We start from the raw sequence: 14140 nt of genomic DNA on the forward strand, positions 1-14140 counted from the left end.
TAAAATAAAAAAGCACGTGGACGAATTCAGAATAAAATCAGTGGAGAAGTAAAAATTTTTATTGGTGAGTGCTCCTTGTATTATTTACATTTATTTCTGGTATTTAGATTATTTTTATCTCTAAATTTATAAAAAAAAATCTATTATTTTGGAGAATACATGAAATTTTTACCCTGAAACAAATTTATATGCATTGAAAAAATTCGCGTCAAATTCTAACCTGAAATTTTTTCTCCACTGTGCAATAATTTGGCAAATGCTTTATTAAATGTTGTTGAAATTTGAATAATGGGCAAATTGTACAGATTTTTTTTATACATTTCGGAAAAATTTGAGTTTTTTTTCAAAACAATCAAAAAGTGTGTACATTAAGCTACGTTTCCACACTCGTCACTCTATGAATATTGCAATATGCAGAGAATGGGAACGCGGCTTTAATTTTTGATAGTCGGCCATTTTGGATTTCCTGTTTTCTGTATAGTGCGCATTTGCTTGGCGCTGGATTATTTCAGTGTTTAAATCAAAAAAATTCCAGGCAATCGTGTATTATTTTTGAAAAATATTATTTATATTAGTGAAATTAATATATTTTTGGTGTATTTATTGTTAAATTGTAGCAGAAAGTGTGAACAAAGCGGAGTAAATTTGATTGACGGTGCAGATCAATTCCATGCCTGTGAGAAGTCAATAGAAAAATCTTCGTCGGTGAGTAAAATTATTTCTTGCATTTACTTATGTTTTTTAATGTTTTATCTGTAAATAATAAAGTACTGACAAGTGGGGAAAATTTTTTTGCAATAAAGCGAATTAATCGCATGCAATAAAGGCTAAAGCGGTCGATCTATTAACACAAATTCTAACCTCAAAATTGTTATAATTTGAAAAGTAGTTTTTATCAATTTTAACTTCTCTTGATTTAAAATGTTTATAGAAATTTATTTGAATGATAAAATTGAATAATTAATTAGTATTTTTTCATATATTTGAAGAATACAAAATATATTTCTGAAATTTCAAATTAAAAATAAACTTTTCTACGGCAACGAAATAGTTAAAAACATTTTTTTAGTATTAGAAGCAAAGTTGGCGAACTTTTCTTTTAATTTCATTTATTTTTATTTATTTTACTTAATTTATTTATTTTTATTTAATTTCATTTTATTTTATTAACTTTTCTTTTAATTTCAAAGAATATGAAATTTTTTTATTTTTTTAATAATATTTTATTATATTTAATAAAAAAAATTTTTAATTTCTTTTATTTTTGAAATTAAGAAATCGTTTAAGACATTAAAAATAAGTATATTTTCATTAGTTAAACGTTCGATTCACAAAAACAAAAGGAATTAAAGGATTTTCTAATAAAAAAAATGGGAGAAAGTGGAAAATAATAGCAGATAATTTTTTTTTGAGCATAATATTTTAATTCTCAGAATCAAAGATTATAAAATAGATGTATGTATTTGCAATTTAAATCTTTTAAAGTCTATCATTAAACATAACTCAATCAAAATTCTACAATGAGAGAATCATCAGTCTATCTAATTAATCATTTAATTCTTAATATTTAATTCGTATAAAAAGTTATAACTTTTTTTCATTAAAAAAAATCTATATTATGACACGATGCTATTTTAGTCATCTAGCAAATAATCAAAACTAAAAAATAACTTTTTTTTTAAAAATAAAATTTCTGAATAATACATATGCCCCAGCATAATAAATCATTTAAAAAGAACTTTTAATTTTCTTCTATATAATATTCTTTTGTTTAGCAATTTTTTTGTTTAATTGAAGAGAAAATTGCTGATCTAAAAATTTTAAATTCTCATTCATTTTTCGTCTCTAAATTTTTAGATTTTCGTCTCAATGAATTTTGCTTTATTCCTCATCTATAATATCAATGTTTTGTTTAGCAATTTTTATTGATGAAAATTGCTGACCTAAAATTTTCATTACTTCACCGTGTTTCATACTTTTTCTATTTTGCTTGACATTTTGATAATTTTCCTTCACATAGAGAGCAAATGCCGATGGATCCTTTGAGCGCGATGGCGTTTTCATTTCAACATTTCCTGATTTTGTTGTTCGATTAATGAACAACTCGAATTTTCCATGACAATAGCCACAGCGTTTTAGTTGAACATTGAGGGATTTCGAGTGTCTTCCGATACTGTAAAGAGAAAAAAAGTTAATATTTTATAGTGGGAGGAAAATTTTTTATTTTTTGTTTACCTGTATCCACAATTTGTACACTTGTACGTGAATTTCGTGTGAATTTTATAATTGTGACACACGCTGACTGGTGGTAATTCGGGAAACACTTTCATTGCTTTTTTTGCCCTGGAAAAAAAATTTGAATAAAATTTCGTTTATTAAATTTTATGATCGTTGCAGTAAAATTTTCCAAATGAACGAAATTTATTTCTTTTTCCTTTGAAAACTTTTTTTTAAATTGTTATATTGAATAGACAAAGAATGTAAATTCAGCATAATTTTTTTAATATACAAAATATTTTTCAACAAAATAGGAATTTAAAGAAGTACAAAAAAGTCGTTCATTTTAACGTTCGAAACTTTAGGAAAATTTAAGATCCACAAGTTTTGAGGAAATATTTTTTCATAAGTTACTAATTACTAATTAATAATTTTTATAATAAAAATCAGAAACTTAAATTTTACTTTTAGAAACTTTAATAATAATTTTTTTGATAGTGTCGCAATTAATAAAAATTCAATTTGAGAAATAAATAAATTTCGTTGAATTTTCGATTTGAATATTTAAATTCAATTAAATTTAATATTTTTTTTTAAGAAAATAAAATTTAATAATTTAAAATTATTTACCATGCTTTCCAAATCGGTCCATGACCGTCTGAAAGTTCGTTAATTATCCAGGAAGCTGCGTGACACAACTCGTGCACTAAGGTATCTCGTAATCGATCTGGCCTGTCCAATACCTAAAAACAATTATTAAATTAATATACAAATTATTTCATTTTTCCAATTTATCTAAAAATATTAACTTTTATATATCTTTTCTACTTTTTTCACTTTTCTAAAGTTTCGAACATAGGATTTTATTCAATTGAAAAAAATATTTTTTTGTACTCTAATATTTTTAAAAATTACTCGACTGAAATGAAAAATATTCTAATTGAACATTTTTTTCTTTTAATTATAAAAAATAATAATTTGTAAATAAAATTCAAAGTATGTAAAGAGAAGTGAAAAGAAAAATCAAACCTTAGTTGATAATACAATTCTCGAAGATCTGGTTACTGTTCCCATGCTCTTAATTGATTTTTTATTGTAACAAAAACCAGCAGTTCCTCGCATTCTTGCACTCCAATCAATTAGCATATCTTTCGGCAATTTATTGTCGAATATTTTTTCATTATACATGGTGAAAAGCTGTTGACAAAGTACTTCTTTTGTTTTCTTAAAATTTTCTCGAAAAACTCGCGCGTCCGGATGGGCATTATTTATTGATACCGAAGCATTCAAGGAAGCCAAAAAGCTGAAATTTTTCTTTATTGCTGAGCTCTTGGCATTTATTGAATTCGTAGCGTGTTGGAAATTTTTTGCAATAGCTAAAACAAAACATAATGATATTAATAATAAAAATAATAAAAATAATAAATATAAAAATAATAAAATAATAATAATAGGTAATAATAAAAGTACAACTTTTCATGGCTTTAAAGTAGAGTTTCATTAATTTAAAAAAATAATTGAATTCTTTCCGAAAATTTTATTTAAATTTTTTTAAATAATAGAATTTCTGCGAAGAATTCTATTATTTCAGAAAATAATTGAATTTCTGCAAAGAATTTTAATAAAAATTATTAACAATAATTGAATTTCTGAGAAAAATTGCATTATTTATGAAAATAATTGAATTACTCGAAGAATTTTATCAAAATTTTTGAAAAGAGAATTAAATTTTATTATTTCTCAAAAAAAATAATTGAATTTCTCAGAACAATTTTATTAATTTTTCAGAAAATAATTCAATTCTTGATAAGAATTTTATCAAAACTTTTGAAAATAATCCTGAGAAGAATTTTATTATTTATGAAAACAATTGAATCCTTGCTAAGAATTTTATTAAAATTGTTAACAATAATTGAATTTCTACGAAAAATTGCATTATTTCTGAAAATAATTGATTTTTTGCTAAGAATTCCATCAAATTTTTTAAAATAATCGAATAACTGCAGAGAATTTTATTATTTATTAAAACAATTAAGTTCTTGTTAAGAATTTTACTAAAATTGTTAACAATAATTGAATTTCTGCGAAAAATTTTATTATTTCTGAAAATAATTGAATTCTTGATAAAAATTTCATTAAATTTTTAAAAATAATTGAATACCTGCAGAGAATTTTATTATTTATGAAAACAATTGAATTATTAAAAGAATTTTAACTAATATTTTAAATAATTGAATTCTTTTAAGGAATTTAAAAAAAAATTTGAATTCCATCAAATTTTTTTATTAAAATTATAGAAAATAATTAAAATAATTAATATAGTTAATATAATTGAATTCTCTTGAGAAATTTTATTAAAATTGTATATTGAAAATAATTGAAACTCACGTCTTTTTATCACAGTTTTCGGTTGTATAATATCTTCCGGATCAAATTCGCTGGTCGAACTTGAAGATTCTTTATCACTGAATGACAATTTTCTCCTATTATTAAAGTTATTTGTTTTTAAACTATCTATTGGTTCTTCGTCCGTTTCAGGATCACAAATTGCCATTGCCCTGTAAAATATAATAGTTATTTTCTTTTTTTTATTTGAATTTAGTTTATATTTAAATGAGAATATTAAGAAAAATTAAGTGTTTCATTTAACGAACCTTAAGGTTGCAGTTGATGCAGGTGTATTAGTTATTTTTTTTCTATAAGTTTTTTCCGGATTGGTAACAGCCGTGTAATAAGAACTGGGAACACTTCCGTCACTTGACGAATTGTCATTAATAAAAGTGTCAATATTTTTCCTTTTTGTGGTCGCTTTTACCTCCGTCCTTACTTTTCTGGTTGAATTCAGCGCTGGTCTTACATTTTGTATAACTGGAGTTAACAAATTAAATTAATTAAAACGAAATTAATTAGAAACAAATTACTTAAAGACAAAAATTGATTAAAAATAAAAATAATTAAAAAAAAAATTATAATAAATTTTTTCAAAAATTTCGAATTCGAACCTTTTTGAAATTAAACAATTTTAAAAAATTGTTATAAAACATGAAGAAATCGATCACTCCGAGTCTTCGATTCGATGCAATCCATATCTTCCTGTTTTATAATAATAATTAATTAAAATTTACCGACTGATAAAATCATTATTTTATATTAGAAGAATATTGTTACTGTAACTTATTCAAAATTATTTTTATCATTTCAATTCATTTATTATTTTCAAGAATTTTTAATTAAAATTCTTCTTTAAATTAATTATTTTTAATAATTTTTGAAGAATTTCTTTGAAAATTTCCAAAATCTTTTGTTTAGAATTCAATTTTTTATGAAATTTTGATTTTTCGGAAATTCTTCAATTAAAAATATATTAGAAAATAAAAACTTGAAATAATTTTAAAAAAATCCAATTAAACTTCTTAAAAATTTTTTGGATAAATTATTGAAATTAATTAAATTTCTGCGAAGAATTTTATTAAAAATATTTTGAAAAAAAATATATTTGCTAAAAAGAGTTTCATTAAAATTTTTGAAAATAATTTAATTCTTTAAATAAATTTAATTAAAAATGTATTGACAATAATACTTAAATTCTAATAAATAAATTATAAAAAGACTCTTTAAAATAATTGAATTTCTTTGATGAATTTTAATAAAATTTTAAAGAATAATTACATTTTTCGAGAAATTCCATTTAAATTGTATTAAAAATAAATTGAAATTCTGCGATGAGCTTTATTATTTATGAAAATAATTGAATTATTGCGAAGAAATTTATAAAGAATTTGTAAATAATGGAATTCCTTTGAAATTTTTATTATTTAATTAATTCATTCAAAATTGAAATTTAAAATTTAAAATTACAACCTTTTGAAGTTTATCTATTTATGAAAATTGTAAACGCAACTCTTTTAAAATTGAATAATAAAAAGAACTAATTTTTAAGAAAATGCTGAATTATTTTTCATATCAGTTCAGTAATTTTTCAAATCATCAAAATATTCCAACAGAAAAAAATGTTTCGTTCATTTTTTCATTCAAAACTTTAGGGAAAATTATTATTCTCACATGATCCACAAGTTTTGAACGTTTACATGAACGAAATATTTTTTATTAAAAATATTTATTACAATAAATTAGAATAAAAAGTTTTTATTAAAAATATTTTCATAAATTACTGATTGCAAAATAAAAGACTAAAAATATACATTTAAAAAATGTTGAACAAATTCTTTTTGATATTGACGCGAAATTATTGCAACAAAAATTCAATTTGAGAAGAAATAAATAAATTTCGTTCGTTCATTTGAACTTTCAGAACTTTATGATCTGAATTTTCAAAAACTTAAATGAATTTATACAATTTTTTAACTTACACTTTCCAAAATCAAGTTCTTCCTCACTCTCAGAATCAGTAGTTAATCGTAAACGTGGTTTTCTGAAATTCAAACGATTTCTGTTAATCAGAAGGGAAAAAATATTGTAATGGTAAAAAATATAAATAATAATAATTGTAATACCTGTAAATATTTGTAAAAAAATTTACAATTTTGTCATTCATGATAAAATATTTGTAAAATGGTTTTTTAAAAGAAAAAAATTATTTGATCCAAATAAATGAATACTTGTCTAACAAATATACTTGTATCAGATAATTTATATTTGAGTCAATTAAATTTGTATTTGCTTCAATTAAATTTGTATTTGCTTCGAATACCGAAATTATTGGTTCAAATATGCTTTATTTGAATAGTATTTCAAAATTATTTGAATCAAGTGAATATTTATTTGATAATAGTCAAGTATTTGGTTATTTGAATCAAAATTTTTTTTTCAGTGAATTACCTTTCAGTTTGTACTCCTCGATCTTTTTTAACGACCTGTGGCTTTCTGGGTTCCGATAAAATAATATCGGCCTTTGCTCTCCACGTGTCTCCATACAATTTATCCAAAAAATCAATGCGATCATCACGTTTCTTCTCCGGTGGTTTTGACGTTTTCAAATCCACTGTCGGAGTAGTTGCAACATTTTTTCTCGGCGCAATCACAGTTACCGATTTTCCAGAAATAGTTTTAGTTTTCCTCAAATAATCGTCTATTCTCGTTTGTCGTTTACCACCAGATTCTGTTGTTGCTTTTGTGTTTGTCGATACAGTCAATTGATTATCAATTCGTTTAGTTGTATCGACAGTGAGTTGATTATCGATAATTGGTGTACGATTTTGAATTCGTTTACTTGTATTGACTTGATTTTCGTTAATTGGAGTACGATTATTAATTCGTTTATTTGTATCGACGAGTGTTAGACCACTGAGAACATTAATTGCATTGTTTATTGGAGTTTTTAATTCGGACAGTTCTACATTTCTTTTTTTATCGGAATGTAATTTAAAGAATTTTTTTCTATTATTCGGTGTCTCGTAATTAACTTCCAATCGTTCTAAACTGCTGTTACCGGAGCAAATACTATTTCTGTTACTGCCTGAAATGTGACTGAAGGAACTCTCGTTGTTGGTGTCGGGATTGTTGGACATTAACCAGTTGGCTATTTCTTTACGTTTTCTTGCTGAGAGATCATTGTAACCTGGATCGTTGTTGGCAATTGGTGGTGTTTGGAGAATTTCAAGGGCTCTTTCTTTTCGCACTTTTATCGCTTTTGGAGTACTTTCCTCTAATTCCGAATCAGTTTCAGCGATAATGTGCGATTTTTGTTGTATTTTCTTTTCAATTTTACTCTCTTTCGATTTTGTTGAATTATCCGATTCGGTTTCATCGATGATATTCGATTTTTTGGGAATTGGCTTTCGAGATGATTGTGGGGAATCGGATATTTGACTTTTGTCACTTTCACTGGCGGAGAAATAATTTAATTGCTTCGATTTGACGATCTTGAGAATTTTCAGTGCTTCCGCCTTGGAGAGTTGATGATTTTTAGTGACTTTTCTTGGAAATAATTTTTGATATTTCGTACTGCAATAACTTGGACTCACAGTCGATGCTTTTGGGTTTAATTGATTTTTTATTCTATCGATTGGTTTGGAAATTGATTTATTGAGATAATCTTGCGATTCTTCGATTGGTTTTGGAGTTGCACTCACGTGAGATATTGACGAGACTGGAGACGCTTGTCTTCTTTTGGATTTACCTTCGTTTGAAGATGAAGATTTTGATTTTGACGAAGCCGTCGATGCTGTATCGTCCGATGTATATAAAATACTACATCTTTGTCTTGTTTTAAAATTATTAAAAGGTTTGAAATTATTTGAAATTCTTCTCTTCCCGGTAAATCCAGTTGAAGTATTTTTTTGATCATTGTATTTTAGAATAAAATCTTCCGTATCGGATTCATCTGACGATGATGATGAAATGCAGATACTTTTGTCTTGAAATTGTTTTAAAATATCGGATTTTTTAAAAATATCAGATTTTTTAAAATCATTACCGTCACTGTCAGTCGAGTCGCTAATGACAATTACTTCTTTTATTTCTGAATTAGACGATTTTTGTTTACTTGATGAACTGGTGAATTTGTAGCTTTGTGTTGTTGCATCGTCAATGCTGTAATTCTGAGTCTCTGATAATCGTAAAACAATATTTGAGGAACTAGTTGTTCTTGTTGATGCTGTTCTTGAAAAGTCGTCTGTTATTTGTAGTTTGTCACTAGCACTCCAATTTTCTTTATAATCATCATAAAGACCTCTTCTTGACGGTTGGTACTCTAGAAATGCAGATAATTAAAAATTAGTCAAAGTAATTTTTCCCTTGTTTAATTTTTAGTACCAAAAAAATATTTGAGAAAGAAAAGGAGAAAAGAAAAAAATTCGGATAATTAAAAATTAATTTTCTAGTAGGTTAATTTTTAGTAACAAAAAATATTTGAAAAAGTGAAAAGAAACTAACAAGAAAAGTCTTCTCTACAGATAAAAATTGACCTATATTTAAAATTATAAACACGTGTTACTCTCAACTTACAAATTCAAACAAAAACTTACTTTTCGTACTATTTGTTCTCCGATTAGTCACAAAAGACTGCATGCTTGTTGTAAAATTAACAAAACTTGTCACTAAATTCTAAAATTAAAATTCCTCCTTTCGCATTGTATATCGTCACCTAAAAATTAGATTTAAAAGATCAGTCACAGCTCAGTCTTCAAAAGAGAATATTGCACATAATATACTATTTTCTGTGAAAGTATATTTCTCGTAAATTCTCAGTATTTTCCTTATATCTCTGATTTTGAATCAAGGTCATCGTATATCAATATAAACACAAATTATATTAGAAAAAAATTCAGACAAAGTATATTATGAAAAATCTAAGGTTAGGTTATACAATTTAAAGTAATTTTTGAATTAAAAACTTTACTTTCGTTAAAAAATGATCAAAAATAAGAATTATTATTAACCACTGCGAATACAGATCACTTATATCGAAGTTAATTTAAATTAAAGTACAATTTAGTAAAAAATGAAAATTTTCGACAAACTTTGGAAACTTTTGCCGATGATAAACAAACAATGGGAAATAATGAATTTACGTTTTTTCACAACACAATGTAAAATAGATTCAGTTAAATCAATCTATTTTAAGTGAAGATTTATATTTTAATCAAATTTGCAAACCTTTCAGACAGAATAATGTACAATTTTTAGGATAAAATTATTGTTTACACTTGTAGCGTTTAAAAGTACATTTTAAAGTTATTTAAACGGTAATTTTTCGATCGATAAGTTAGTTTTCCTGAAAAGTTGGCGCATTACCGACAGATGGAAGAACTACGAATTTCCGGAAAATTTTTTAAATTCTCTAGTTCAGTTTTAATATTTATTGGTTAATTAATATAAAATTAAATTGAATAGATCTAAAAGAATATATAAATTTATAGCACTATTTTTGTTATTAATCATAAATTGTTTTGATAATTTTAACAAATTTTTGAATTATTACGCCTTGTTTGCATACACTGAGAATTGCAATATGCAGGGAGTGAGTACTGGGCTTTATACTTTCCGTAGTCGGCCATTTTGGATTCCTCTGCCCACATTTGCGCACAAGCTCCGCGCTGCTTTTGTTTAGTGTTTAAATCCAAGAAATCTGGAGGAATCGTGTTATTGTTTAGGAAAAGAGTATTATTTATAATAGTGAATTAGTGTTTTTTGTGTTATTAGTGTCGAATATTTGGGGAGAATTCGAAGCAAGCGGAATGAACTCGATGTGTGATGCAAATCCAATCTCTTGACAGTGGAAAGCAAGAATGCAGAAAACTTCGCCGGTGAGTGATTTAATTTTGTTTTTCGTCTGTCTTTCTCTATTTCCAAAGGGGTTTTTTTTCTCAAAATTGAGAAACGGACGAATGAGGAATTAATTTTGCAAAAATTGGAAAGTTCGTGTAAGTCGAACTTAACCTCAAAATTTGCAAGTTTTCTATTATCAAAAGTCTTGTTATTTTTTTATTTTTTAATTATAACGGGATAGGAAAAAATAATATGTGTCGAATATTTGTAGACTTTCGACTGCAAAATTACAAGAATTGTATGCTAATCAATTATTTAAAGCTAATAATAAGCGCAAAGTATTTTTCCGTACAGGAAATCAATATTTGTGCAACTTTTTGAATGTGAAACAAAAGAGTACGGTGAACTTGTGATAAATTGTTAGTAAAGTGGAATAAATTTTGTCAGTGCACTAAAATAGGATTTATGGTGAAAAAAAAAATTTCTCTGGAAATTGAACATATTTTCCATTGTCATAAAAAAATTGTCGTTGAATCTATTGCTGAAAGTTTTTCTCGATACATTTTTAGCGTATAGGTATCGTACATTTAGAAATTGAGGGATAAACCAACAAGTGTAATATTTAGCACATGGGACGCATATAACACTTTACGTTATTGCCAGGTGTATCGTAATATATTTTACATCAACATTCTATTCATAACGCAAGAAGTTCCGATATTCAGTTTATTCAACACGTAAACTGCTGCAAATTAGGTTGAATATTGAAGACATTATGTAGAAATGTGTATTATTTTGTATAGTTACCGTAATTAGTACACGTTGTATAAGGTTTATTATATATACGTCCATATAATAGGACGTAGAATTAATTATTACTTAGTGAAATAAGATTACATAAAATAACATAAAGATTAAATTTATGAAAATATATTCATACATTCTGAAAATATATTTAAATAAAATCCACCCTCCATTCACGTATATGAATGGTCAAATTTTACTTTTCGCAATTCAACTCTTAGAGGGTATTTAAAATTCTAATCAGAAAAAAATTTAGAGATTTTTTTAAAGATTTCTAAAGTTTTCTAAAGGTTTCTAAAATTAAAAAAAGGAAGAAAAAAGAGTTGGAAATTATCTTGAAGGTCAATTAATAGAATCGATTTTAGTTCCCTGTTCTCTATTCTTCCGTTAATCTCAAATTACAAATCTCCTAGATTTAATCTCTTTAATTATTTCCTTTCTTAACTTGATTAGATTCTCGATTTCTATTATATGGCGGAATGAATTATTTTAGAAAAAATCTTTTTTTAACACTGATTTTCGAATTCATTTGAATAATACTTTTTCGGTGTCGCGTACGATTTCTTTGACGGATAAATATTAAATTCTTCGGTAAGAACATATTTGCAATTCCAATATTACTTTTCTCGTCTAAATTGAATGGGAAAACTTTTAAGAATTTGACACGTTTACTTTATGACAGTTTATCGAGTTTGTTTTTCAATTTTTTTTTGTGAAGCAAAGAGAATATTTTTCTTCCACTATCAGACTAGGGCATTTTTTTAAAGGAGCTTTTCCCGAAAAATATTTTCTTTTAATAAAATATATTTTAGAAAACTCGTAAAGAATATAAAACTAAAAATCTATTTTTATTTTTCAATGTGACAATAAAAGAAATTTATTATTTTTTTTGAAATATGAAAATATAAAAAAAGAATAAATTTTCAAATATGAAAATATATAAAAATTATTTTGATATTTTTGTAAAAAGCAGAATATAATATTTTTTTGTGAATTTATAAACCTTTTAACGAAAGAAAAGATTTCGTTTCACAATGAAATTTATTTAGACGTTAACTATGAAATATAGTGATTCCATTTGGTGTAAAGAGCTTTCGTATGAAAAAAGAAAATATTAATGCCCATCATTTTCCTTTTGCTAACTAAAGGGTAATTCCATTTTCCATTCTCCGTACTTTACATCTATATTATAAAGTCTTATCTTCACTTCATTTCACTGAGACTCGAAATAATAGGATATGTATATATTTGGGTAGAATATAAATTATCGCAAAGTTAGAAAATCTTTCCACGTGTATTATTTCCAGTAATACTAAAAAACAGAGAAACTTTTTGTATTTCGCGCAAAAGTAATTTTAAATCATCCCGGATTATGTTTATTTTTGATATATGCAAATCGTGTGTAATTAAAAACGAAAATCTTTTTTCTGTTCTTTCTGTGTTTAAAATGGAGCTTATTTCATTTTTAAATAATTACTAGCAACAATTCGCTCAGCTGACTTCTCGCTCACTTTTTAAATAAAAAATTTTTTAAATTAGAAAAAAATTTTTTAAATAACAGAACATAAACATTTTTAATTAAAATTTTTTTTTATAAAAATTCAATTATGTTTAAAATTTACCAAAAAATTTCGACAAAATCCCAATTATTATCTTTATAAATAAAAAACTTCTTCTTCAAAATTAAATTATTTTCAAAAATTTTCATAAAATTCTTGTCAAAATTTTAATTATTTTCAAAAATTTTGCTCATTTCAATGATTTTCAATATCTACTATTTTAATAAAATTATCCAAAAGAATTCAATTATTTAAAAACAATTTTAATAAAATTTACGCAAATATTCAATTATTTTCATAAATAATAGAAATTTCACAGGAATTCAAATATTTACAAATTTTTTATAAGTTTCTTTTCGATAATTCAATTATTTTCAGAAACAATAAAACTCATCGCAGAATTTCAATTATTTTTAATACAATTTTAATCAAATTCCTTGAAAAATTTAACTATTCTAAAAAATTTTATTGAAATTCGTCAAAAGAATTCAATTATTTAAAAAATTGTTAATAAAATTCTTTATAAGAATTAAATTTTATGAAACATTCAATTATTCAATGAATAATTCACTTTTGTATTGAAATAATTGAATTCTCGTAGAATTTTCTAATAAAAATTGATTTAAAAATGAATTTTATTTTTTTTTTAGTTTTGTTCAATAAACTTTTTTCTTTTACTTTCTGAAAATTCAAAAATTCTCAGTTTCATTTTAAATTAAATTTTCTAATTGACAAATATAATTTATAAACATTTTTTTCCTTTATTTATAAAAAACTTTGAATTTTATTAAAACAATTTAAATTTTTAAATAAAATTGATTCAAATTATTTCCTTATGAAAATTGAGAATTTTCTACAAAAATATAAAGAAACGGGAATATCTAATGTTTTTCTTCCAAATTTCGATTTGTCAAACAATATTTTTTAAAGAAAAAAAAAACAAAAGCGTACACAGAAACCAACTTTAAACTGCGGACAGAATGAATAAAATAATACGAAGATTAATATAGTTAATTATTTAATTAATTAATTCACATGTCTATAGAGATTATTTATTATTATTTAATTAATTAGATTATTATTAATTAAATTTTTTAATTAAAATTTAAATTATATTAAAGTGGTGGAAAATATTAAATCATATTGAGGGATAACATTAATTTTATTACAATTCTCGTACACATGGAATTTTAGTTATAAATTAATTGCAATTATATAAACGATTTTAATTATAAATGAAAAAAATAAATATGCTTTTCGAACTTTTTCCTGTAAAGTTTCGAACGTTCAAATGAGTGACAATTTTTTTATGCTCTAATATTTTCGAAAAA

General features: G+C 24.3%; 1 protein-coding gene across 1 annotated transcript; it reads right to left on the reverse strand.

The window, feature by feature from the left end:
• Positions 1 to 1401: 1401 nt before the first annotated feature.
• Positions 1402 to 9947, reverse strand: LOC122500990. The gene is made up of 10 exons (XM_043610188.1): positions 9835 to 9947; positions 9204 to 9322; positions 7057 to 8929; positions 6588 to 6649; positions 4872 to 5085; positions 4606 to 4775; positions 3247 to 3593; positions 2848 to 2960; positions 2236 to 2343; positions 1402 to 2173 (listed from the first exon to the last, which is right to left on the reverse strand). The coding sequence occupies exons 2-10, from the start codon at positions 9244 to 9246 to the stop codon at positions 1882 to 1884; spliced, it is 3222 nt and encodes a 1073-aa protein (XP_043466123.1). The 5' UTR covers positions 9247 to 9322; positions 9835 to 9947; the 3' UTR covers positions 1402 to 1881.
• Between the last annotated feature and the right edge of the window lie 4193 nt (positions 9948 to 14140).

The sequence above is a fragment of the Leptopilina heterotoma genome, unplaced genomic scaffold (genome assembly GCF_015476425.1).
Source record: "Leptopilina heterotoma isolate Lh14 unplaced genomic scaffold, ASM1547642v1 Lhet_103, whole genome shotgun sequence".
Classification (NCBI taxonomy): domain Eukaryota; kingdom Metazoa; phylum Arthropoda; class Insecta; order Hymenoptera; family Figitidae; genus Leptopilina; species Leptopilina heterotoma.

Bases quoted from the DNA above. Each gene is read 5' to 3' on its own strand.
- LOC122500990 (XM_043610188.1), bottom strand. From the start codon at position 9,246: ATGCAGTCTTTTGTGACTAATCGGAGAACAAATAGTACGAAAA. The intron at 8,930-9,203 runs GTAAGTTTTTGT...CTGCATTTCTAG, and splicing joins GAGAACAAATAGTACGAAAA to AGTACCAACCGTCAAGAAGA. The intron at 3,594-4,605 runs GTGAGTTTCAAT...GTTTTGTTTTAG, and splicing joins GAAAACTGTGATAAAAAGAC to CTATTGCAAAAAATTTCCAA.